Here is a 24,576-nt window from a genome sequence, read left to right as displayed (position 1 = left end):
ATTTTAGATTTTTTTTTTTCTCTCAGATTCAGACCCCTCGCTATGAAGCCTTTTGCATTGATCTCTACTTTCTGAGTATATGTAAGATGCCTAGGAGCTGATTAAGGAAAAAACAGTTTGTAATTGTATCATTAACTGGCAATTGTCTCCTCTCTTTCCCTCGTGCTGGTTGAACTATTTTAATTTGAATGTGCTTAAACGTTAATTATGAGCCAAATGCTTCACGGAACAAAAAGAGGCGAATGGATTTTGCAGCCTCTTGCGTACAAAATATACCATTTGCAAAATCTCGCTGGATATTCACTATGTATTGTTTGCTCGGCAATTCATCATCATGTTGGGCTTCAAAAAAGTGCCACCGTGACTGCGTAGCATCGCTGCACGTGCTGCTCGGTGGAGCGCTGCAACAGTATTAGACAGCTTACACTGTTTGAGGACTGGAAGTATTTGATAACCAGTGGGAAATTTCCCAAGTCACTTAAATTGCTGCCTTCCACTCTGATTTCATAAAGGCTATAGTGGAAAAATAGCTAAAATTGCCTCTGCTGTTTACATTTAGTTTCTCAAACTTCTGCATGGGCTGTTGAAACTTTTTTCCTGGGTTCCTCCCATTGATGTATTTCAGGACTGTGGGTCTAGATAGCCTCTTCCAAAGCTTTATTCCTTTCTACACAGAAAGTTAGTGCATTGTGGATAGCTTAATTCAGTCACATAATGTGTTGTCATAATTATTCTCGATATTTCAAAATAAGCTGTTCACTGTGAGTGGGTCACAAATATTTTCCTATCAAAGTGTTGAATTGCTGTCTAGTTCATCTGCTGAAATTGTGAATGGTGAACCGAAAGGTGGAAACAATTTATCTCCCTTAAACTGATCGCTGCTTTCTGAGGAGCTGCTAAAAGTTCAAGCGCAGAAACTGTAACAAATGGGAGACCTGAAAATTGAGGACAGCCTCAGGTATGCTGTAATTAAATCAGCCTTTCATTTGCAGCTCTTGCTTTCGGTGATGGACCTGGTGACTGTCACTAACCTGTGTGTGTACACTCGCACATCCGTGGGTTACGCAGCGTGCCTGCTGCTGTGTGTACAGAAACCATAGTGTGCGCCGTCCCAAGGAAAGAAATGTAAACCGTTACGTGCAAACCTCTTGGATGATGTACTCTTTAATGAACTGCCTTCCTTTGGGGCTCTCCCGTCACTGCCTTATGTTGCTTTTGTTAACTTACTGTTGGCGCAGGCACTGCCAGGATGACTGCATCCAAGTTTTGAAGCAAAATACACATTTTAGTGCTCCAGTTAAGAGCTGCACTGCTGCGATTGAATAAGATTTCAGATAGATGTGGGAGTACGATTCTGCTCTGAATACAGCTTTCAGAAATGACACTTTCTTGGATTCGAGTGCTTTGTATATTAGACCTGTGACTACTAATTTTGATACATTTTTATGACCTTTTCTTCTTTCCTTAGCCTAAGGGAACAACCTAAGCTCTGTTTATTCCCATGCATCAAGAGACTTCTGCTCTGCCTCTCATTGCAACCAAAAGGTTTGCTCTGGGATTATATTATTTTCGCTAATCGCCTCCTTTGACCTGCAAACCAGTTCCCACTGGTTTACGATGATACGCTGAAAATGTATGTAGGAATGTAAGAGAGCAGATTCTCTTCACATCTATTTGGCTTTGCGGAGCTGGCAGTAACGTTCTAAACGTGTCTTAAGCCAGTAGATATTTCCTGTGTTAGTATGTGGGCAAAGTTCACGTGGAGCCATATGCTGCTGGTGTCAGCTGGATTTCAGAGTAGAGATGAATTATAAACTAAACTGAGATTCTTCTAAGGAATGGTTCTCTAGCTGAGTAAAGCAGGCCCAGTTTCTCTTATGCTGGACGTGGCTATTTAAGTGGGAAATAGTAGCCAATATTTTATAAAGTGCCAGGAATTACATTCCTAAAAAGTCTTTACAATCCTCAGACAAAGCTCTTGCTCTGATCTTTATCGTCATTATTTTAATGTTTCATGGTTCTTGTGTCCAGCAGTATGCAAATACTGAAATCTTCCCAAGTTCTCATTTTTCAAAGGAAACCTCCTTCATTAAAGCAGTATTGGAATTTCTTCTTCTGATACTCCTTCTCCATCCTGCTATTTTTATTGGCAATGTTACCCATAAAACAGGTGGTCTCCATTAGCATGCATCTTAATACCAGTTTCAATTAAGCTTTAATTTTACTTGCCATTCAGTGTTTAATGTGGTTCGGGAAGCATTTGTTTTCTTGCAGAGCTAAATGATGGATGACACTTTGCTACAGCCAAGGAAAGCTTTGGGGTACCCTTAGCTCCTGCCAGGTGAGGAATACAGTATCCCTCAGCTTAAAAAGAAAGCTGGAGGAATGTCAGATCCCACGCTTCCACCTTCCTTTTATTTTAGGCTTTTGACCTCTTTAAGGTGACATGAATATTGCCAGCAGTGATGCTCTCTAGGGTTACCTCTGAGGTTTACAGCCTAACTAAAAGGCTTTGATAATGCACATAATAAGACAGAGCAAAGAAACCGTACCGCAGTTAAAAAGCAGAGTCTGTAACTGATTCTGATACCCTGATTTGTCTCTGGAGGAAACATTAGGTATTTGATACAGGGCATAAATATCCCTGAGGACTGGACGTGGCCCGTGGAGGTTTCTAGCCTTTCTCTAAATTAATGTCGTTCTGTAATCAAAAGCCACAGGCTAGTCGAATGAAAGCTCTCAGTAAGGCTAAAGGGAAAGAAAAAACGTCTTTGTTGTTGGCCAAAGAGAATAAAATACATATAGATAGGTAGTGATTGCTTTGATAAAATAATTACGTAGGCTGGAAACTGTACTGAGGATGGTGATCTTGATAGGTTTCCTGCCAGGTCCTCGGTGTGCCTCATGCACCTTTAATGAGGAAGAGATGTAGGTGCGGAGATATAATCATCCTTAGCTCTCTGGGACCCTTCTGTTCCAAAAACGTTCTTTTTCTTTTGCTTCTGAAAGCACTGGAATGCCGAAGTTGTTTGCTAATGATGTCCCTTGCCTTTATTTAGATATAACTGCAGGTGCTTTTGAGCCTCTTTCACTGCATCTCTCTCGCTGTGGTGAGAGGTTTGCTTCAAACCGAACAATGAAACGTAAATCAATTTGTTAATCTGATGAAATTTGCTGTTGAATGTAATTACTTTTGGAGACATGCAATTACATGCTGATTTTTCAGAACAGGCAAACTGACATCTTCTGCTGGGGACGGAAAGATTTAAAACAGAACAGTTAAATGATACTTTAAAACATGAAACAGCTGCTTCCTTTTTATCTGCTCCTGCCTTCTTATTTTTGGCATCAACCAATGACATTTTTCTCCTTTTAGAAGTTGTTCCCTTTCATATTAAGTAGTATTTTTGTTAGCAGCTTCTTAAATCCTTAAAAACTAGAGTTTCTCTCAAAGGCAGTTAACCCTTGCTAGGACGTGTTGCAACTTCAGTACTTTTTACTGGAGGTGGTGGCTTCAGCAACCTTCAAAATTGCTCACGCTAGACGTTCCCCAAGTGCTGTTATTGTCGCATGGGATTTTTATCCTTTTACCCAACCAGTGAAATCTCAGGGTTTTATATTTACAACTTGAGCTCTATTTGGGATGAACTGTAGTAACTCACGTATCTTTGTTTGCGAGGTTTCTTGTAATATCTTTGTATAGCACTGGAAGTCTGCTCGTGTGGCTATTGCAAAACTGTGGCTGCATAAATAAGAAAAGTTATAGGAGAACAGAGAGACATAGACTGAGATTCAGATTTAGTAGTACCAGGAGGATTTCTTAGGATGAGGTTTTTTTGGATATGAGAGTATGATACGTATGGATTGTCTTACTTTTAAGGAAGCTGATCTTTTTTTTTTTTCCTTTTAAGATTCAGGGCTGGAAAGCATAGTATCAAAAAAATGCAGAATTAATTTTCTATGGAACCAAAGTCCGCATTAAGCAATTAATTTCTCCTGGATGAGGCCAGGTGATGATGTGCTGGTTGCTTGCAGTTGCTGTACTTCTGTGCTGAATAACTCTTGAAAATACAGTGTGCTACTGCTGAATGTAAATGTAAACCTCAAGTTCAAATATATTTCAGAAAATGAGCGATGTGGGCCATTGCTGGGAAGCTTTTACAGCTACCAAAAAGAGCTAGATATATTTCCTTATACGAAAGCTTATTTAAAGAGTCAAAGAATAGTAAGCAGAGTTAATGAAGAGGAGAAAAGTGCACTGCCAATAAAATACAAGAAGCCAGCATACTCAAATGCAACAGTAGATATAGCCTGGCTAAACCACGGGGGAAAAACATATCCCGTACTAACACAGGGTGATAAAACCAAAAAGCCTCTGGCTTGTTTAGCTAACCGACGTGAAGACAGAGCCACCAGCACTCGAATAACAGCTCTCAGATGGCTCTGCTGGTCTGCTTTTGTTAAAAACAAACCATTCCTGGAATGTTGCTAAAACTTCTTTTTGTCTCACTTATTTTCCTGACTTCGTATTATATTAAGTTGGGGGTTTTTTTGTTTGTTTGTTTGTTTTTTTTTTGTTTGTTTGTTTGTTTTTTTGTTACACGGTATTGGCAAATCTTGCTCCCAGCAGTGTTGGCAAGCAGTGTGGAGAGTTGGGGTCAGGGCGGTGTGTAATCCACACAGCCCTGTATAATAATAGATTTCTGGGATGATTGGGATTTGTTGTTGGTTTTTTCCTAAATTGGTTTCTTTTTTCTTTCTTCTTTTCTTTTTCCTTAATTATGAGTGTCATGATTTCTTAAAACAGTCTGATTTGCATGCAAGACTAGCACCGTCCTGGTTCTTACACCTGGCCCAAAGTCTCTTTAGATTACGTGAATATTCTGACCATGGGGATTGAAATAAATCACGATAGATTGATTTGTCAGTTCAGTCTTTTACTGGGAAGTTCTTCATGTTCTAGAAAGCCTTTAGTAATAGATAGTAACTACCTGTCCTTTTTTAATGCTAATATACAAGCTTATGTATAGGTTGCTCATTTTTCCCTCTCCAGCAGTGTTATTTTTTCATGTTATGATTTCTTTAACACAAAGTCATAGCCAAGGCTCTCAACAAATAAAACCTTGATGAGTAAAACAGCCCAGCCTATGATTTCTGACTTCACAGCTTTCAAAACTGTTATTGATACTGTGTAATGAGGCAGCCTTTGATCAGCCCTTACGTGAGCTCGTATACCCTGTGCTCCACAGCATAAAGTTTCCTTCCAAAGTACCTGATGGTTTTCGTCTGGTTTTACGTTGGAAACACAGATCAGGCTGCCAGTTCTCCAGCTCATGGGTGTGCAGTGGAGAAAAATACATTTGTTAAAGTTCCCAGCATTTTATTTCATAACTATGCAAGTGCATCATTTGAAAAATGCTAAAATTGGTTGAACTTTCAATTATTGCACAAGTCTTGGATTATTCTATCTTTTTTTTCTCCCTGCAAATAGGTAGTTTGTTGAAAGTAAGTTTGGGTTTTTTTTTTTTATTACTGCCACTTCATGTAGTAATGTGACACCAGGTTTGAAACAGCGTGTGGCTTCGGTATTGTGTAATAATGTGAGAGATGTTGTCGCTAAAAGGTACTTTTATTTGGTTATTTATATACATATATACTTAGTTTACTTTGAACCATATATATAGTTTTTAATATATATAATATATAAATATATCTACTTATTTTACTACTTTAGTTTATTAAGGATGTAAATCACTAGAATTTCCGTAGAGACTTCTGCAGCTGGCGTATTACAAACCTTTTGTGATACAGATTGATAAACATTTTAAATCTTTCATCCCATATGATCCTTAGAAATCACGGCTTCCTCGGAGAGGGAGACAGAGCTTTTTTCCACTAATACCACTGCGACACCGAGCTCTGTCTTGCATATATTTCCAGTGTTTTGTCTGGTCAGAAATGATGGAAGACATAAAGTTTTGCCCATTTCCATCTGTCAGCTGTTTTGCAGCCTAAGAAAAAAATGGCTAATACGTATTTAGCTGCTTTAGTCTTCTTTTTATTCTTGATTCCCACTTGTGTACTTACATTGCAAGCTCTTTAGGAAAACAACTTTTATTCCTTTTAAGTTTTTGGCACACAAGTGGTTGTAGACTGTAAAGCTCATCTTTTTGCTGGACTTTCAGGGTCTGAGAGAGTGTTTGAGCTGTTGTATGCTAAAGTTTTAATACTTTCCGTGTTGAAACTCTCCAGAAATAGTTGGTATGCTGACGAACGTAACTTATCCTGCACGTAACTTATCCTGCACGTAACTTATCCTGCACGTAACTTATCCTGCACGTAACTTATCCTGCACGTAACTTATCCTGCACGTAACTTATCCTGCACGTAACTTATCCTGCACGTAACTTATCCTGCACGTAACTTATCCTGCACACAGATGGTGTCAGAGCTCTGCTCGGCACGAAGCCAAGGGATGGGATCCTTCATGAATGCATCCACACAGCAGCATCTGATACTGGAGGGAGGTACTTGAGGACTTGCAACTGGGAAGAGTCGAGTGGTTTAATGCTAGCGGCTCGCTTTCTGTGTCTAGTTTTGGCATTTTTATTTTTAATGCTTTTTTCAAAGTAGCTCAAAACTGCCTTGTCTCCAGAATAATTGTTGCAGTTGCGTATAAATCCAAATCCATTTAAAATAAGGAATACATCAGCTTTTTTCTCTTTAAAAAAGTCATATGGTGGCAAGAAAGCTTGCTCTGTAACCAAAATGTTATTCTCAGCTGCAGATTAGAACCTCTTCTCTTCTTTCTGTGGCATGAGCGAACTGCTTAGCGCTTTGTGAGCGAGCCGAGCGTTGCTGCTGGGACTTGTCTCGGGGCGCCTGGCTCGGCTCGGCCAGCAGTACCCGCTTCCCCTGCAAGCCGCCTGCCAAGTGTCGGGCGTTCAGGCGAACACACGAGTGCAGTATCCCTGGTGCCGAGTTCAGGATAACTCAAAACAGCTTTGCAACATAAACACATCTGAGGTCCAGTGTAAGGGTTGATATTTTATATAGGTTTGCAAGACGTCTCCGATTTTTGAACTTGTTGCTTTTAAATCAAGCAGTGGAAAATGTGCTTTTTTTTTTTTAAATGAGGGATTTTATTGCATTGGTTTTCTCAGCTGAATTCCTCTTAAAGGAGTGAACTCCTTACCTGCATTTCATTTAATAAGCAAGACCTTTTAGCCAAGAGGTTTTTTTCCTCTAGTTAAACGTTTAAAGTAGAAATGGCATGAAGTTTTTGTGCTATGCTTGAGAACGTACTGTTGCTTAGAGGTTGTAGGATTAAAACAGGCAACATATAGGATTGCTCCAAGAATCCCTTTTCAGGTGACTTCTTCCAAACCTGTAGGTCAGTCTTCAAGGTTAGGCATGGATAAGAGTTTGTAAGCAACAAGAAATCCCTTCTCGGACAAAACGAAGCACTTCGGAAGTGAGTTGTTTGGGGGCAGGAGCAGTATGACATCATCTCTTCTATACTTTTTTTTTTAAACTCTTTTCCCTTTGAATTCTAAGCATAAAATTTGCATTCAAAGCTATTCACCTGGACACCTTACCAATACCTAGATTTTAAGAGGCCAATGGTAAGTAAAGATTTTTGTCTGCAAGCAGTATGCAAGGTTGGGAGAATCTTGACCATTCAGTTCTGTTTCAAAACCCTTAAAATAGTTTAAAGTAGTTTCTTTTCTATAACTGAAGTCTGTGGTGCTGTTTACTGCTAGAAGTGATTAATGTTGTTAGTCTTTGTCTCCAGTTGATGATAGTAATTTGCCTGAACTTAATTGCCGTTATCATGAAATACACTATTTTTAACTTTAGTCTTAAGAGTGAGTTATTCTGTAAAAATTCACCAGAATTCAACAAGTTGAAACAACTGAACACCCAGTTCAGTTGTTTGCAAGAACCCAAATGAGGCAGAATTATTTGTGTATTCTGCTTTCTGCTTTGGGGAGGGATCGTATCCGAAGCTTAGGGGAGTTGAAATGCACCTTAGAGGTCCTCTTCCCCATGGAAATCCACCTTACTTAGTTTTTAATTATAACTTGGCCATCTCAGCTTGTTGGATCTACTCCTCATCCTCCTGAACGCCACCTCTTCACTGAATGTTCTCTCAAACTTTATAAAGCCAATGGGGATTTTTGCTGAGGTTATTTTAGAAGTTGCTACCTGAATTTTCAGTTTCACCTCGGCTGCTGTGCCTACGGAGTCACCTGCAAGGACGGCCTCGTTGCTGCAATGCAAAACGCAGGACTTCATGGAAAGCCACCATCTCGTAGATCAGCCTGAGAAGTGGCACTTCGCTTTTCTGGGGCAGAATTATAGGTGTGAATGCCTTCTCAAACCCTCCTTGGAGGCTCCTTAGCTCCTGGTTGAGAGAAGAGTTAGGACAGTACCTCTTAACCCATTGCAGCAAGGTTTATCAGAAATCGTCCTTCACAATCCTTTAATACCAACCGCAAGCGTGCCGCTGTTGTTCACAGCAGGCACAGAGCAGGAGCTCTTGGGAAGGAGCATCCAGCAACTGACCCCGAACTCCAGTGTCGAAAGAGAGTTTACAAGGCTGTGAATTCTCGCCTGTATTTTCCTACAGCCTGACACTACCGCTGGTGCCTGCCCGACCCGTGAGATTCACCACCACCACAGCCCTACCTTTGCTGTTACTTCAGCTACTCCCTCTTGTTGCCATAGCTCTGAAAGCAAGAGCTAGGGCCTTTTGTTTCGTATTTATTTTTAATTTTTATATTTTTTTAGTTTTTATTTTTAGGGTTTTTTTTTAATTTTTAAATCTTTATTTTTATTTTTGTATTTATTTTTCTCTTCTGCAAAATTGCTACAATAGCCTCCAGTTACCTTACCACTCTTCTCTTGCATGACCATTGCCACCTTCAGTGTGCGGACAGGATAGAGAGTGGATACGGCAGACATCTATGGGAACCTACGATCTTTAGTTTTAAGGTATTTGCCTGACATTCAGAAGAACTGAGTTTTTTTCTGGCCCTGCCTCGGGTTTCTCGTGGCATTTGGTAGTGCGTTACTGTAATGAGCAGGTGTGCGGGGCCTGATCTGAGATTGCCGTTCCAATTACGGGACTTTCCAGAACATTGTTTGCTAGTGCACTTTAAATTTAGATGAGCGTCACTGTTCAACACCTGGCTGTTTATTGAACAAATACTTCCCATTTGTCAGATTTGTGTGGTAATTTTTCTGATGCAGAGAAATGAGGGACTAAAGCACTATTTTTAATTTAGAGGCAGCTATGCCCGTGTTTGCTCTGCACGGCAATCTGAGAGTTCGCATGGGGAGACAAAGCATATATAATTGGCATTTGTGAGCCAAGTGCTGACTGCAGCCAATTAGCTGAAAAGTGACAATTTGTGACTACTGCAGTAAGGCAGCACAGTATTGGAATATAAATCGATTTCCGTCTCGGTATAAGTTCAGAAGTGAACTAGTTTTTATATTTGCACAGTATCAAGTGTTTGTGCCATAAAGCTCAATGGCTTAGTTAATATTGCGGCAAGTGAGGAGTAAGTCATTTATCTCTTTCATTGGTCCTTCACACAGGAGCAACGTGGCTCGTAGTAGTAGGTGTGAAAATCAAATTTTAGTGGAGGTTTTATTTTTACCTGTTGTAGAATGTAAATTGAGCATGTGAACCTCTTCAGCTGCACCAAGTTGGCCAGAAGTTTTTCTTCTACAAAATATAAAGCAGCAGTCTGTTGAGTGTGCTTGGATGCATATTGTTTTTTGAGCTTCTGATGAGCAATGAGTAATTCTTTTAATGCAAGCAGGAACAGATCAATCTGGACTTACGTCTGGGACTTCTCTGCTTTCTGTGATTCACCTCTCCTGGACCTTTAGCTGTCAGATCAGCTGGTGTTGCAGCTGTGGATGGCTATCCCTTACTCAAAGTTGTCAGCTTTCAATTGAGCATCACACCTCCTCCTTCTGATGTCCACACCTACACCATCAGGTGTATTACAAACTCTCTGGGATCTCCCACCTCCGAATCACGCTCCACTTCAATTTGTTGTGTGTCAGAGTTTTTCAAGTTACAATTAATTGCTTTAAGACCCTTCCTTCTCTCAAACTTATGGTTTAACTTTTCTGTCTAGACAATCTTTCCCTGTGGAACAGGTCGTTCTTGCAGCTTTTGAAGACTTACAGGGGTCGAGTCAGCTTAAATTTTCTTCCTAACCTCAAAATTTGGATGCAGTTTTGCTGTTCATTTAAAATAGATCCATGGTGCCTCTGAAAGGGAATGTCCTCCTGCCTCTGTGGTGTGGCATCACATTGCACCATGGTGCAGTGACTGTGACCGGGGTATGGATCCACCTGAAAGTTGGCTCAGGAAAGATTAGTTTGCAGCTGCAGTGGGTTGTGGGATCTGGTTTACTAAACGGCTGCAAATACACTGTACGCTCTTGCTGGGTAATGGGAAATATGGGAACAAATGGTTAAAGGGAGAGTAAGGTCCCATTATAGATGGAGACTTAGATATGGAACTGTTCAGGTAATCCTGTACTAGACAACTACACTGGCCAACTGAATCATAGATGAGGTTTCCATTGAGTGTAAAGGGACAATAGGCATATACCTGTATTTAGATGTCTTAATCTGTGTCTGAATCCCATAAATCTCATCTGCAGAGGTGACCAGATGCTTCCTTCTGAAAAGTTGTCCTCGGAGCTAACATTACTGAGATGATTTGAGAGCCAACTGCCTGAAAAGGGTCATCTTGCCCTGCTCCTCCCTTGGGTGAGTTTGCCTCATCCCTCAGTGAGCAGGGTCAGCTCAAAAATACCAGCAAAAGGCCCTGCATTCCTGCAGTTAGCTCTCTGCTGGCTTAATGACTTGCCTTGGCTCATTAAAGAGGTTCACAGAACATGTGAAACAGCAGCAGCATGTGGCAGAGCCGAGACCACCTTTTGGGTGGTGGAGCTGGATTGCTAGATTGGTTCGTTTTTTCCTGAAACCTCACCGCCGAGGCTGTTGGAGTTGGCTCGCTGCTCCTGTTGAGTGGAGAGCACCAAGAACAATATGTGTTTTCTTCCACGTGTTTCACTAAAGCCCATTGTATTTGTGTTTAAAGGAGAACTGAAACAGGGAACGATGTTTCTCTTGAGCAGAAGAGCAGTCTTTCCCCCGCCTCGCTATCACAGAGGGCACAATGAATGTTTTGATGACTTTGGCATCGCTCAAGAATACTTAAAAACCATTTGTTTTTCAGCAGGTCCTTTGACAGAAGCGCGGGCACTCAGCATTCAGGCCACAGCATCCTGTTACTGTTGTCTGTATTCTCCAAGGTCAGATTGAATCCTTGCCTCTAACCATAAAAAAAAAAAAGAAGAGACAGTGGAGGTGCTGAGGAGGCAATAGAGGAGGATGTACATAAATGTCATCTGCAGCTTGTTTGGCTGTTGGCTTTCTCTCTTTGGAAGCCTTTGCAGCTCCTAGCCTTGCAGTCTTACGTGCTGCTTTTTTGTTCGTTAACTTCGGCGCTGGGGCTGTATCTAAATAAAAAACAAAGCAGCCTGAAATCTCTGAATTTCTGTGGTTTTCAGTGCTGTGTGGTCCCGTAGGCTTTCAAAACACGAGTGCTGTAGCGTTCTCCCACCTGCTAGGTGAGGTAATGGATCTAGCAGTAGGGACCTTTTGATATCTTCTGAATTCACAGCAAGCACCAAACTCCAGTAGCCTGCTTCACGTTGCGCCTTCTCTGTTGTACTTCTCTGGTTTCATAAGTTAATTAGACTTTTATTTTTCTCTCCTTTACAGTTCTATTCTAGGAGTGTGTCCTGTTCAAAATATCATTTCCAATTCCCTTTTTCTCATCCCGAATATGAAGTAGGGTTGAAAAGAAAGGCAGCGCTGATGTGAATTGAGTCACTTTATACAATAGTGGAGAAAGGCAAAAATACAGCATGTGAATAATCCTGAATTGTTAGCAAGGAAAGAAAAGTTGTAGAAACAATGTTTGCTGTGTTTGTTCAGTTTTCTCAAGCATTTAGTTACCCAAAACGTACTAAATTATGTTCTAAAAATGCCGTACTTGAAATGTTCTTCAGTATGTTAGTGGTTCTTCAGTTAACAAGTTCAGATTAGGAGTACTAATATTATGTATAATATTAGGAATTATTGGGGTTTGGAGAGAGATTTGCCCCATCCCCATGGTGGCTGATAGTTTGGCTTCTATTTCTCTAAAATCACAGTAAGTTCCAGCACAAGTAGAAGGAGTTATGCTGTGATGATTTATGTGTAAATTTGTTTATTACAGGTAAGTGAGAGGAGTTACTCAAATTGGTTTCTTGCTATATTTAATGAAAAAAAATTATTTCTACAGAATTTCTCATTGGGTTGGTGATACTAATTTTTCTAGTGGTCTGTGAAATTCAAGTACTTTTTAATGAGTTCAAAGCACTTGTAAATCAAAAGAATGGAGGCTTAAATAACTTTAGGTAGGGTTGCGCTTGCAGGCTTAGAATGAACTTGTTTCAAAATAGGAAGTTGACTAAAAGTCAGCTGGACCCATTTTTGTACAAAATTATTCTCTTGAAATCATTCTCAAGTTTCTTTTCTCTTGAAGCACAAACTCAGGTACTAATGCAAACCAGTTCCTGGTATGTAATCGTCCCAATTTCTTTGTCAAAATTTCTATCATTCACAGGCAGTAGTTTAACTCCAGAAGTATTTTGAGTTTGAAATACCAGCTGTTACTGAAATGTCAGTTGGGTTCAAATCGCTTTTCCTTTACTCACAATATTTTGTGGCCAAGTACTTTGCCGTTAAGTCCTTTGAAATGTGTGTGTACTGATTTCAAAACTAGTGCGCTTTTGAGATGATGTTGGCTAGTTAGAGGTAACCGAATTTTCTTCTTGGCTTAATACTTGATGCTAATCAAATGATAAAGAAAGTAAAGCTCTTAATTATCCATTTTTATCAGTCCATATAGCCAGCTATTTTTGTTCATCTGGAAGGCAGCCAGATTGTTTTGATACTTCAAATGATGTGGCATTAGAAAAAGCGTGATAGGCTGGTATGCTTTTTCAGGTACCTTTTCAGATCAGATAAACACAAGCTTTATAATATTCTCTGGAATTAACGTAATTAATTTTCTGATCTGTTTTGATCTTAACTACTTAAGGATACTGCATTATTCCTAAGAACACAGTATAAAGCATCTTTGAAAGACACGTATGTTATGAAAGTGGCAATGGGATTTTGCAGCTGAGCTGAAGTTCTGCTCAGTACCTGGAGGAGGCTCTCCCAATCCCCAGCGCGAGATGCACGGTGGTTTCCTGCAGTTGAACTGCTTCTTCCTTTGGTACAAGTTTATTAGTTTTTTTGAGAATGGATAAATGAATCTTCTCCTGTCATTTAAACTTAATTAAAAATCCATACTGCTAAGAAGTTTGTGTCATATTTTTCCTGTATCCAGAACGAACAGTCTACTTTTAACAGCTATTTCTAACCAAAGTTTCTATGTAACTGAATTAAGTCCTAGGAACAGATTATATTAGGGGAAATTAAGCTCTAAGTAAGCAAACCATTAACAATTATGATACTAAATTGCCTGTGACACAGATTGGTCAGGTTTAATAGCATAAACTGTTTTCAGCTTGTTTGAAGTAAATTGCAGAAACCAACCTCGGCTTTTTTTTTTAACCTGTGTATGAGGTACAGATCCTCAGTTGGTCTTTGCAAGAGAAAAGCTCCAACAGGTAGGCAAAAGAACCACCACTGGTAAAGCGTTTATCGTCCTTCTGTGTTAAACAAACGCAAATTTTCCTTCTCTGTTTTATTTATTTCCTACACTTGTATTATCAAAAAATGAGAAGCCCTTCTCTGGTAACAGTTTAGAGATGAGTTCTCAGTCTCATTAATCTTTCATAGAATCTGTCCTTTTTTAAAATTAGCAGATACTTGTTTCTTCTTCTAATTGGAGCAAGCTTTGGTTTCCATCACAGAAACTGGTCCTAATGATCGTCTGCAGAGGACTGGCCTGTTGATGATTTCTTTGTGCTTTTAATTTTCTTTTTCTACAAAAGGATTTTTAAATATAAGCTGTTGATACATAATAAGGTCTTTGTTTTGAAATGCATCTTTATAGTCAGTCAGCATCATAGTTATTCTCAGACCTTCTTTCTATATACTGGATATAGAACATGTTTGTATTTTGGGATGTGATATTTTAGTAAGAAAATTCTTTGCCTTAAAGAAATGCCAGAATAGTTATGCGAATCTAAAACCACCTCGGTTACCATGCACCGAGTTTTAAAATAAAAAGTGAAATCATACTCACTTTTTCTAATCAGAAGGCTATTGGGAAGCAGTTTATAAGAAAAAAAATCAGCAAGAAACTATGTGTTTTCTTGTCTTTTGTAGGCAGTAATATTGACGTCACAAGCATCTGGTCTGCAGGTTTCGAGTTAGCTTTCCAGTGAAACAGAAGTTATGCACTGTAAAGGAGCTTTCAACTTAAGAGCATTTCAATATATTTATAAGAAAATTATTTTGGTCAGCTTCTATACCAATTATTTTGGTCAGCTTCTATATCAATGGATATTTAAAGCAAATATAATAATAGAAGGTATTTTAGAGCAACAGAAACCTAAGTGATGACTCGTTTTCCATATATTAATGATTTTTGGAATGTGACTATTGCTGGGAGGAGAGATTTGTATTTATGCTAATGGTACCATAACATGCAGTTTATTAAGGAAAAAAGCCAACAAATGACGCCTTAAGTGAATTTAATATCCATGGAAAGCTTTTGTAAGTGCAGATTGCAGTTTAGTTTTGAAATCAACTCAGTTACTTCATGAAAGAGTTAATGTCCTGTTGTGGTGCTGAGATTGATAGTCAGAGGAAATAGGAGGTACCTGGAAAGAACTTCTGATTCCTAATATTGCAGAAGTTGGCTTGCCTCCCCTCTGCTTTGTTATTTTTAACCAGGCTCCCTAATCTTTCCTTTTGCCTCTAACCACCTCCCAATTTCCTGTTCGCTTCTTCCCTCTGTTTTTTGTCCAAAATATTCGGTTGTTTTTCACTTTTCTTTGCAGTTTGAGTGGATTGCAGGAAAGTGAGTTAAGATGAATGCCATAGCTGTTTTTACAGTATCTATTATCTTCTGTGTTTCATGCCTTTTTGCTGCTCTTGGTGTAAGTTACTTATTCAAGGAGATTTTGATGTACGAATATTGTTTGAATAGGAGCATGCATTTCTGAACTTTTAAATGTTGTACTTTGGGTTGCTGTGTATACAATAATTAAAGATGCTCTATTTTTAGCTCTATGAAACGTCTGTGTTCTAACTTTTTGAACTAGTGTTTTCTCCAAGGTAGTTAACTGAAGACTATTCCTTGAACATTGTTGGGAGAGAGAGATGTTACTTGTTTAGATTCATTTTTTGGATATATGATTTCAAAATAATGTGAAGTTATAGTTTGTCGTCTTTTCCCTCAGAATATTTCAGTGCTTTTTTCAAAACAGTGTTCAAAAACGTTAATTAACTTAAGTAAAGACATATTTCGTTGTAATTTTTTGATCCCTGCAACAGTGCGTCTTAAATATGAATTTGCTTTTCAGTAAGTAATAGAAAGCATTTGCTTTTCTTTTGCAGATTGCATTCTCACAACACAGCAACTTTATGGACCTGGTACAGTTCTTTGTGACATTTTTCAGGTACTTTTCATTTAAGACAGCTAAATGTTTCTTCTTTAGGAAAGATCTTTGGGTTTTGTTTTTCAGTATAGTGTTTGGGTTTTTGTTGTTTTGGCTTTTTTACTCAAACATCCTCCTTACATCGCAGCCTAGAAAATGAAAATTTCTACTATGTTTGAAGTGTTTAATTAGGAAATACATTAAGAAAATTGTCTGCCCATCTTTGCAAATGCATCTTGTCCTATGCATGCAGGGAAAGGGAGGTTGGGGGTGAGGGAGGCTTTTTGAAATGGAGAAGTTAGTTTTAAAATGGTATAGAAGACATCTCCTCAGTTGCCACATCATACAAATAATGTGTGACTTATAGAAATTGCGGATACTCACACATTGCCTGACAGAAATTGTAAATTAAAGAAGTGATTTTTGCAAAGAGTTAAGCATGGACTAATTTCAAACTCGTTAGGCAGCACCTTTTGATTTTAAAGTGAACTCTGAAAATATGTCAAGTTAAATACAAACATACGTTTCAACACAGTTGAAGCCAAATACCCTTCTGTCCTTCATGAACTGCTTGGGAAAGTTCATTTCTTAGTGTGAAACAAACTGATGATTCCCTAGGAGCTGGAACCAACAGAAGCAATTTCAATACTTGTTTCCTCTTCCATCCTCCAAAAAAGTGTAGCCCTAACAAAGAGGTTCAATGTCTCCCGAAGCATAGCAGGCCATCTCTTTAAGGTTTCAAAATCTAATGTGTTAGCCTCTATATTTATACAAATATAAACCAATACTTGATCAATAAGGAGAACTCCCTCAGGAGGGATATACATGGAGTAAACAGTACTCCAGATCTTACAACCTGTTTTAAAGTAGGCAATATTATGCCCGTTTTAAAATGAGCAGTGGGAATAATATCCTGCTTTAGATTCCATGCTAAATTTAATTTAAACAAGGAGCTCTCCAGATGGGTCCTTCAGACAAGTGGTTTATATCAGGGTTTTGGGGGGGTTTTTTTTAGTATGTAGCTTTTAGAGTGGCGTGTGCTTTAATACAGTCCTAGGTAAACAGCAGGCTTGAGCCACCACCTTGCTTCCATTGATACGGAGTAAGTGTTTACTCCTGGATCAGACTTAAGCATTTGTTCTGCTGAATCCATCACAGTCAAGGTCCTCCCTAAAAGTCTTTGTGGCAGGGTCATTACTTATAGGGAGAACAAATAGGGAAGCAGTTGGTTCCTTAGTTCCTTTTTAGTGGCATAAGATCAATGTGCACTTTAAAAACTATCCGTTAGTTCTTTGCAGACCCAGATCCACCTGCATATGAGAGTGTTGAAACTCTTTAATATGAGAGGTTCCTCCAGTTCCATTATTGGAAGAGAATCACAGTTTGAAGCAGGAGATATGTGCATTATATATCTCAATGAGCACATGAAGCTGAAAATACATGTCTAAAAGTTAGGCAGATTGAAGATAGTCAACAGTGATTTTCCTTCCCTCCCTCCCTGCTATCACATGGATCTCCTTGAGAAGTAATGTTGCAGTATTATTTAACATCCGAACATGCCAGAGGAATAAGAATGTGTGTATTTGGGAGAAGAGAGTTTATTGGTGTTTTCCAACTCAGCATTTATAATGCATTAAAAATTGTTCGATTCTTTAACTGTAACTACTGCTAAGTTCCTCTCCTGGTATTTTATTTTACAGTCTCTATAACTTGCTAAATAGCCAGTGTATTACAACAGCATGATTCATCTCTGCTGTTTGTAGGGGAAACTGTTGAAACGCTTGCATTTTTAATGCTCTAGGGTGCATTTCATAATTACAGTTGAATCCAAGTTAGACCATAAATAAGTAATATCTGATAGCCCCCTGTGATGTTAATGAGATAGAGTTGGCTGAAAATTTGCGCACTGGGTAGAGGCAATGAAAACGCTTTCTGCAGAACCTAAAGACAGTTGGTAAAACCACCTTTGAGAAATAGGCCGCCTCTAACTCGAAAACTGAGATACGTATCAATTCTTTGAGTGTAAGACACAAAAAGAGACTTTGTTCTGAAAAATGGATGTTTAGAATGACTTTCTGTTAGCACGTTCAAGGGTCTTGCTTCATGTTGCCATCCTGCAGGCAATTTTGGAAATTTTTCTGTGCTGGTGGTGTGATGTGGCCCATTTCCATCTTCTAGAAGCCACCTTCTCCGCTTTGTTGTAACCCCATCCTAAACATGCTCTTCTGCCGTGCTACTGGCAGAAACAGCTGTGCCTTGAGCTGCGTGGAGAACCATACAGGGAGACGGGGGGGTTTAGATTTTCAGTTCCATCGCTGACATTTGTGATGATTTAGGTCAAGTCAGTCCTTCCAACGGAGTGGAGTGCAAGCTGGATTGCCAAACTCCAGCACTGCTGAATTTATGGAATATCACGGGCACTGGCTGGACTGACTCTCTGAGGCACAAAACGTTACAGAGAAGCCAGGAACCTGGCCGTGCGTTTAAACAACATCAGGCAGTGCGGAGCAGGATGAAGAGTGACTGCTGGATTTGATTTCCATTTTATTTAAGAGCTGGGCTACTGTGGGTCAGAGGGGGTGTGCCTCGCATTTCGAGGTGCTGTTAGGCTCTTGGAGCTCCTTCTGGAGTCAGGGTTCAGCATGAAGTCAGGTGTGTGGCTGTATGTTACCATTATTTTATTTTGCAACACGTTAGTATTTTATTTTAAGCTAAGAAAATGTCAGTGAGTAAAGGTTGGGTAGAACGGTGAAGTTACAGGGTCATTAATATTGCATTATGATTGCAGCCGCAGGAGAAATGATGTTCTAACTGTTGTTAACCTTTGCAAAGCTAAATGAATTGCAAGCAAACTGTTTTTTCTGTTTCCTCCTCTGCTTTTCATAACATAGCTCTCTAATTTACAAATCTTGCTGTTGTCTTTCAGCAGATAATTTGAGCTATTTTGACAGTCTCTAGTAAACATCTTTATTAGTATCTGTGCTTCCTTGTCTTCCAAAAAAATCTGTGTATGCCACCACACCTATCTATAATATGTATTTCTCACCAATGTACTTTTGCATACAGAAGATGTGGAAATACTTACTATTTTGAATATGTGGCCTTCTAAACTCATATTGCTCACCAATGATCCTTTTTCTTCCTTTTATTTAAAAAAAAAAAAGCATCTGTATTTCTTCTGTGCTTCTCTGCTTTATTGGCCAGTTCTGTAGAGATTTATAAGAGGAGTATTAAGAATGGTTTGAATGAAATATGGATGTGTAAGCACCACAAGAAACAGCAGAACAAGAGTTGAAAGCGTGGTTTGTATTCTAACTGGTGACACAGTTGGCTGTGAAGAGTCGAGGATCATGCTGGTAACCCTGCAACTAGTCAGGAGGAGACTTCTTGCTCCAAAACTAGGAGGGTGGCAGCAAGGTCGCAGCACGTCACCGCTGCCATTCCTTTTCCTAGCGTAGCAGCCCTAAGAAACTCAAAATGAGGAGATGGAGGTATTGACCAACAGACTTGCCTAAAAGGTCGGAAGCATGAAGTGAACAAAACTGAAGCCAAAGGGTCCTGCCAAAGAAGCTGTTGAGCCCTACAGGGTATAAAAGACCTATAAACCCTATAAACCAGGTTTGGTGTCTCCAGGAAAGAAGCCAGGAGATGTGGCGAGGACCTGACAGCCAACATCCCTTGTCCTCTGGGACGCAAGTGATGTTGGCCAGACCAGCTGGCCAATACATTTGGCATTTGTGGGTGTGAGAGTGTGAATGGGTAATCGATTTTTCTCTGAGGTTTTGTTAAATATAATCACCTTCAGCCTGGAGAAGGCTCCGGGGAGACCTTATTGCAGCCTTTCAGTACTTAAAGGGGGCTTATAAGAAAGATGGGGACAGACTTTTTAGTAGGGCCTGTAGCGGTAGGACAAGGGGGTAAGGGTTTTAAACTGAAAGAGGGGAGATTCAGGCTAGATAGAAGGAAGAAATGTTTTACGATGAGGGTGGTGAAACACTGGCACAGGTTGCCCAGAGAGGAGGGAGATGCCCCATCCCTGGAAACCTTCAAGGTCAGGTTGGACGGGGCTCTGAGCAACCTGATGTAGTGAAAGATGTCCCTGCCCATGGCAGGGGGGTTGGACTAGGTGACCTTTAAAGGTCCCTTCCAACTGAAACCATTCTATGATTCTACGGTTCTATTCTATGATCTCATCCTGAGCTTTGTTACACTGATTTACCATAGACCTTTGATGTCTTCTACTGCACTTCTGTTCTGTGTCCTCACGTGCACAGTTCACCCCGTTTCTTGACTGCTGTATGTCTTGTCTTTCATATCTGCCCTTGAAATGTCATTCTATGGGTGTTCAATGCTGACTCTCTCTAGTCACATCATAGTCTTACAGTTATTATTAGAGAAATGCGTATATTTCACAAATGGAACAAAAGTTGCCCATTTTGTGTTTTCTTGGTGGCACATGAAAGCTCATGTGCCTCTACTAAGGTCTGAATATCAAATAGTGTAATTTTAGTTTGGTGCAGATAATTGGACTTGTTCCTCAGAAAAACTTTAGAGGGAGCGGTATTTGTCTCCGTACAACAGTCAGGCAGATGGTTTAATGTGCTGCATGTTATTTTTCCTGGCTGTAAGCATTCGCCCAGTGTTTTCAATAAGTGGGAACGGCGTCTTGCAGTAATTCAAATCTAGAGTTGTGCTGCAGATACTTTATTTACTCTTTTTGCTTATTAAGTAATTTCTTACTGCAGCACAAATGGCATTACTAAATATGTGCCTAAAATACAGTCTGAATCCCCCCCCCCCCCCCTTTTTTTTTTTTGAGGGAAAGGAAGAGCTTGGGAATATCTTCACATTATTTCAAAGAAGATGAAGAAATTTAACAGTTCAGCATCCGTGACTTCCTTCTTTCCATGTTGTCCTCATCACTCTTTGCTTTGTCCTCCACAATGGTCGCACACGGACCAGAGCAGTGAGGCCGTTTGGTCTCTCTCCATTAATTAGTCCTATCGTTATCTGTGCCCATTTATGCTTTTGGCCTCTGAAGTCTCCTGTGACAACGTAGTGGTTTGGGGTGTGATATAAGCACTTTGGGTTTTTAAACCTTGATTGACTGGGATTTAGTTTATAGCTTTGACACCTTAATTTAGGTTTCTATGTGTGTTGTGTCGAAGCTGCTCTTCTAGTCAGTGCAGCTGATGGACACCAAAGAGCAATTCAGTTACCAGACATAGGTGTCCACTGTAGGGCGAGCCACATAGCTCTCCACAGACCGCTGACTGTAATTCATTTGGGTATTTCTCGTGAGTTGAGTTGACAAGATGACCAGGTTGGCACAGAGACTACAGAAGAGGAGAACTGAGAATGGAAGGAGTCTGCAGGGCCAACGCCGTGCTTGGTCCCCAGTCCCACTCGTAGCTACAGCCTGCTCAGACGTCCCTGCCTTCGGAGTAGCTTCTTCTCCTGCCTGAAAATAGTATGAAGGAAAAACCTTCAAAATACACATCAAAATAACACTGATTTCCATGCTGGTTTCATCATGTGTCCCATGATTTTTTGGTGTGTTTACTTAAAGCTCCATCCTCTAGACCTGCAAGATGATTTTTTCCCTTTATTTAATGTTATGCCCTTTGTGATAGCGTAGAAGGACTTGCAAATTTGAACCCTAAAAAGCAAAACAGAAACAAATAAAAAACCCAAAACAAACAAACAAAAAACCAGACAAATATATTAATACCTGCTTTCCCAAAAGACCTCAAACCTCTAGTTAGATCTTGTGTTTATGGAAGCTGCCACCGTTTTACAGGGTGTGAGATTGGTTGTGCTAGCCAGTAAGGAGATTTTTAAAAGAGATACAAAAGAAAAATAGTATCACCTGCCGCAAACAAGGTGGGTTGTGGCTTGCTAAACCTTGGTGCCATCTTCAGCAGAAAAATAAGGTCATTAATCTGTAGATCAGATCTGTTGGTTTGCTGTTGGCTGCAGATAGCTGTTTGGCAAAGGCCAACTGTGCAAACCATGTGCACTCCTTCAGCATTATGTACTTGTTCCAATTATTTTGAGGTTTAATGCATCGAGTACTTAAAAATGTGTCCTATAACTCTGCAGCATATTAAAATGTACTTTTAAATAGCACTTAAATAGCTTCCAATTCATCAAAATAATTTGGGATGTGTTTCTAGTAGTCATTGCAGTGCTTTCTGAAATTATTAAGTGACCTATATATGTTAAAGCATATTAGTATTGAAGCTGCTGTATATTTTGGCATTTAAAACTGCCATTTTTTACTAGCGATTCTGATGTTGATAAACATTGTAGGAGAATTTAATAATTAGGCCCTAATACGCCAGATGGATTTTCTTCTCTCCTCGTGAGAATGCATCATATCAAAGTGCTGATGAAGTTTTCCAGCCATTTAAAAATGAAAGTGTACTTGTTTGAAGAGTTTTAAGGATACCTGGAGTGGAGGAATATCCCTTCTGCTATGAAAAGGAGCTTAGAGTACAGAATAAAAGCAGACAGGGTGTTTTAAGTTCAGATTTTTGTGTCAGGGTGGGAATACCCTGTGAGTATAAAGAGCACTGAAGGCTTATCAACTAACAATTAATGCATGTGTTGAGGCCAACTGAGGGGAGATTACTTATAACAATGTTGCTCATTGATTGTACTTAAATAATCTAATAAATAAATATTACTTAAGCTGTTTATCAAAGTGTTGTCCATAAAATGTAAATGTAACTTGTCCCTGTATTGCAATATTTATGCTGCATAAATATAAACTTTTATAACTTGTACAGGCCAACGATAGCTGCATTTGGTAGAACCTGACCCAAATGAGGAGTCATGTTCCAATTTCCCTGGGACGAAAAACTCTCCAGGAGTGTTAGATGTCTCTAGATGGCTCTTTTTCCTTCCAGTCTGGTTTCACATCTGAGTTTTCTGGTTTCTTCTTTTTCTGTTGGAAAAATTGAACTGCTCTTGAACCGGACTCATCACTGGCGTTAGGAAAATGGAAATCCAACAGCTGATAGTTCAGGTACAGCTACTGGATGGGCTGCTTCGCCTGCACGTGACATTTGCAGGACTGCGTACAGACTGCGCTGGGATGTTACAAGCCCAAGAACGTTTCTGTCCCCTTTACGTTCTTTTCAGAGAGACAATAGAAAAACGTTGTTTGAGGTGGGGGGAGGTGTAGAGAGAAGGCTTGAATGAACAGTGGATTTCAGGAATGAAGGAGGCTCTTGGTAGGCTATTATTTTTGGAGGAGAAAAAAACAGAAGGAGAAGGTAAAGCAAGTCCTGCAGCGAAGGTTTATTTTTAAAGCCATTTGGAAACGGGTGGATATTCGTAGCTGGCAGAGAGATCGCTGAGGCTGTTCAGGAGAAAGCAGGGCAGAGCGCGGCGTTTGACCAGGACTCTGCCAACCGTAGGCTTTCGCTCCAAATCATTTTCCAACACGGCTCTCATTCCACGCAGCTGTTTCTTTCCGCTGCTTCCATATTTACACAGTTGCTTTCCAAGAGAAGGTATGGGGGGAAAAAAAAAAAAGCTTCTTTAAAGCTACTGATGTGAGGACAGGTCTTTTTAACTTGTTTCAGGATGGTTTAGGCTGAGTAAACCCAGCAGATAGATCTTGACTTTGCTCTACCCCTGGGGCTCTTCCAGCAGGTGATGGACTGCAGCCCAGCAAGCAGGCGCTGCCTTTAATTCCTCCCCGAGTGCTGCCAAGGGGAGGTAGTGCAGGGGGAAGATATATTTCCTTAGTGATTTTATAGCTTTTGTGGGTATTTGCTGCCTCCTTGTGACGGTACAAAGATGTATGGTGCTGTTCCTCTGAAATACAGGGTACTGTGGTGAGTGTTTTAGAGTTTTTATTAGTCCTTAATTGTTAATTCCTCTCTGTGCTTTCTTCAGAAAGTCTTGGCTGTGGTGCCAGAAGTGAGGCAGGAAAGAGAAACCCATGAAAGACTGGCACGGAAGATGTTGCATTTCGGAAAGGGGATTTAATATAAGGATAAAGGCGATCCTTTTAGTTCTCCACTCTAGCTTCCTTCTCCAAGGGAGTAAACGAATATGTAGGGAGACGCCGTGTTCAAATGAACCAAAAATAAGAGGTCCATACCTGATGTTTACAACTCGATGAGGTGACATTTCTCCTAAAAAGGAGCCATCCTCATAGGAGTTCAGCATGTTTTGACATGTATCTTCAGTTCGGTATGTATGTTTCTGGTGCTGTCTGATAGATACATGTGAATGGAGCACATACGTCTTGTAAGGGTCACCTACAGAGAGGTGGAGATCTCATTGACTTTGCAGGTTTTGCATGGCACAAAGCAGCTTAATCTGTACGCTTGACCTCTCAAGAAACTCCTCCTGAAGGTAAATCTCTCTGAAATGGGTCTTTATAACACAGAGGTGCTGGAGATCGATGAAGCATCTGGCCTTTTTCCTCTGCCCTTTGGACTTCCATCTCCTTTCCCCAAATAAAGGGGTATGGAGGAGGTAGACTCGGATAAGCCATGGCAGTAGCCGTTGCCCATAAGCTGCATCAAAAATGCTTTATCCTGAGATGAAACTTCTCGCTGGAGTCACGACGTGAACACGATTGCCTGGCAGGCGTTGCGCTTTGGCAGCCTGTCCTGGGGACTCCTGCAGATGTTTTGAATATTGTTGTTTTCATGGTCAATTTAAACGTGGAGCCAGGAACAGTTTTCCCAGCTGCCTTGAAGATTTTGTTTTATTTCCACCCTCCATTTGTACATTGATGTTAAAATGTTACTGAAAACAAAGCAGACCAAAGATTTAGCTCATGGTCTCAGCTGTGCTGGTTTCGCATGGATATATTTTAGATTTTTGCTCTTCAGGGAGCACTGTCCTC

At 40.1% G+C, this 24,576-nt stretch overlaps 1 protein-coding gene across 1 annotated transcript in view; it reads left to right on the top strand.

The window, feature by feature from the left end:
• ATRN (attractin) overlaps positions 1–24,576 on the top strand; it is a 152,202-nt gene that overhangs the window by 95,876 nt on the left and 31,750 nt on the right. The window contains exon 25 of the mRNA XM_050895261.1: positions 15,664–15,725. Coding sequence (XP_050751218.1) covers positions 15,664–15,725 — 62 coding nt within the window. The remainder of the gene's footprint in view (positions 1–15,663; positions 15,726–24,576) is intronic.

The sequence above is a fragment of the Gymnogyps californianus genome, chromosome 4 (assembly GCF_018139145.2).
Source record: "Gymnogyps californianus isolate 813 chromosome 4, ASM1813914v2, whole genome shotgun sequence".
Lineage (NCBI taxonomy): Eukaryota > Metazoa > Chordata > Aves > Accipitriformes > Cathartidae > Gymnogyps > Gymnogyps californianus.
The sequence above is the reverse complement of the archived record's forward strand: the minus strand, read 5'-3'. Positions and strand labels throughout refer to the sequence as shown.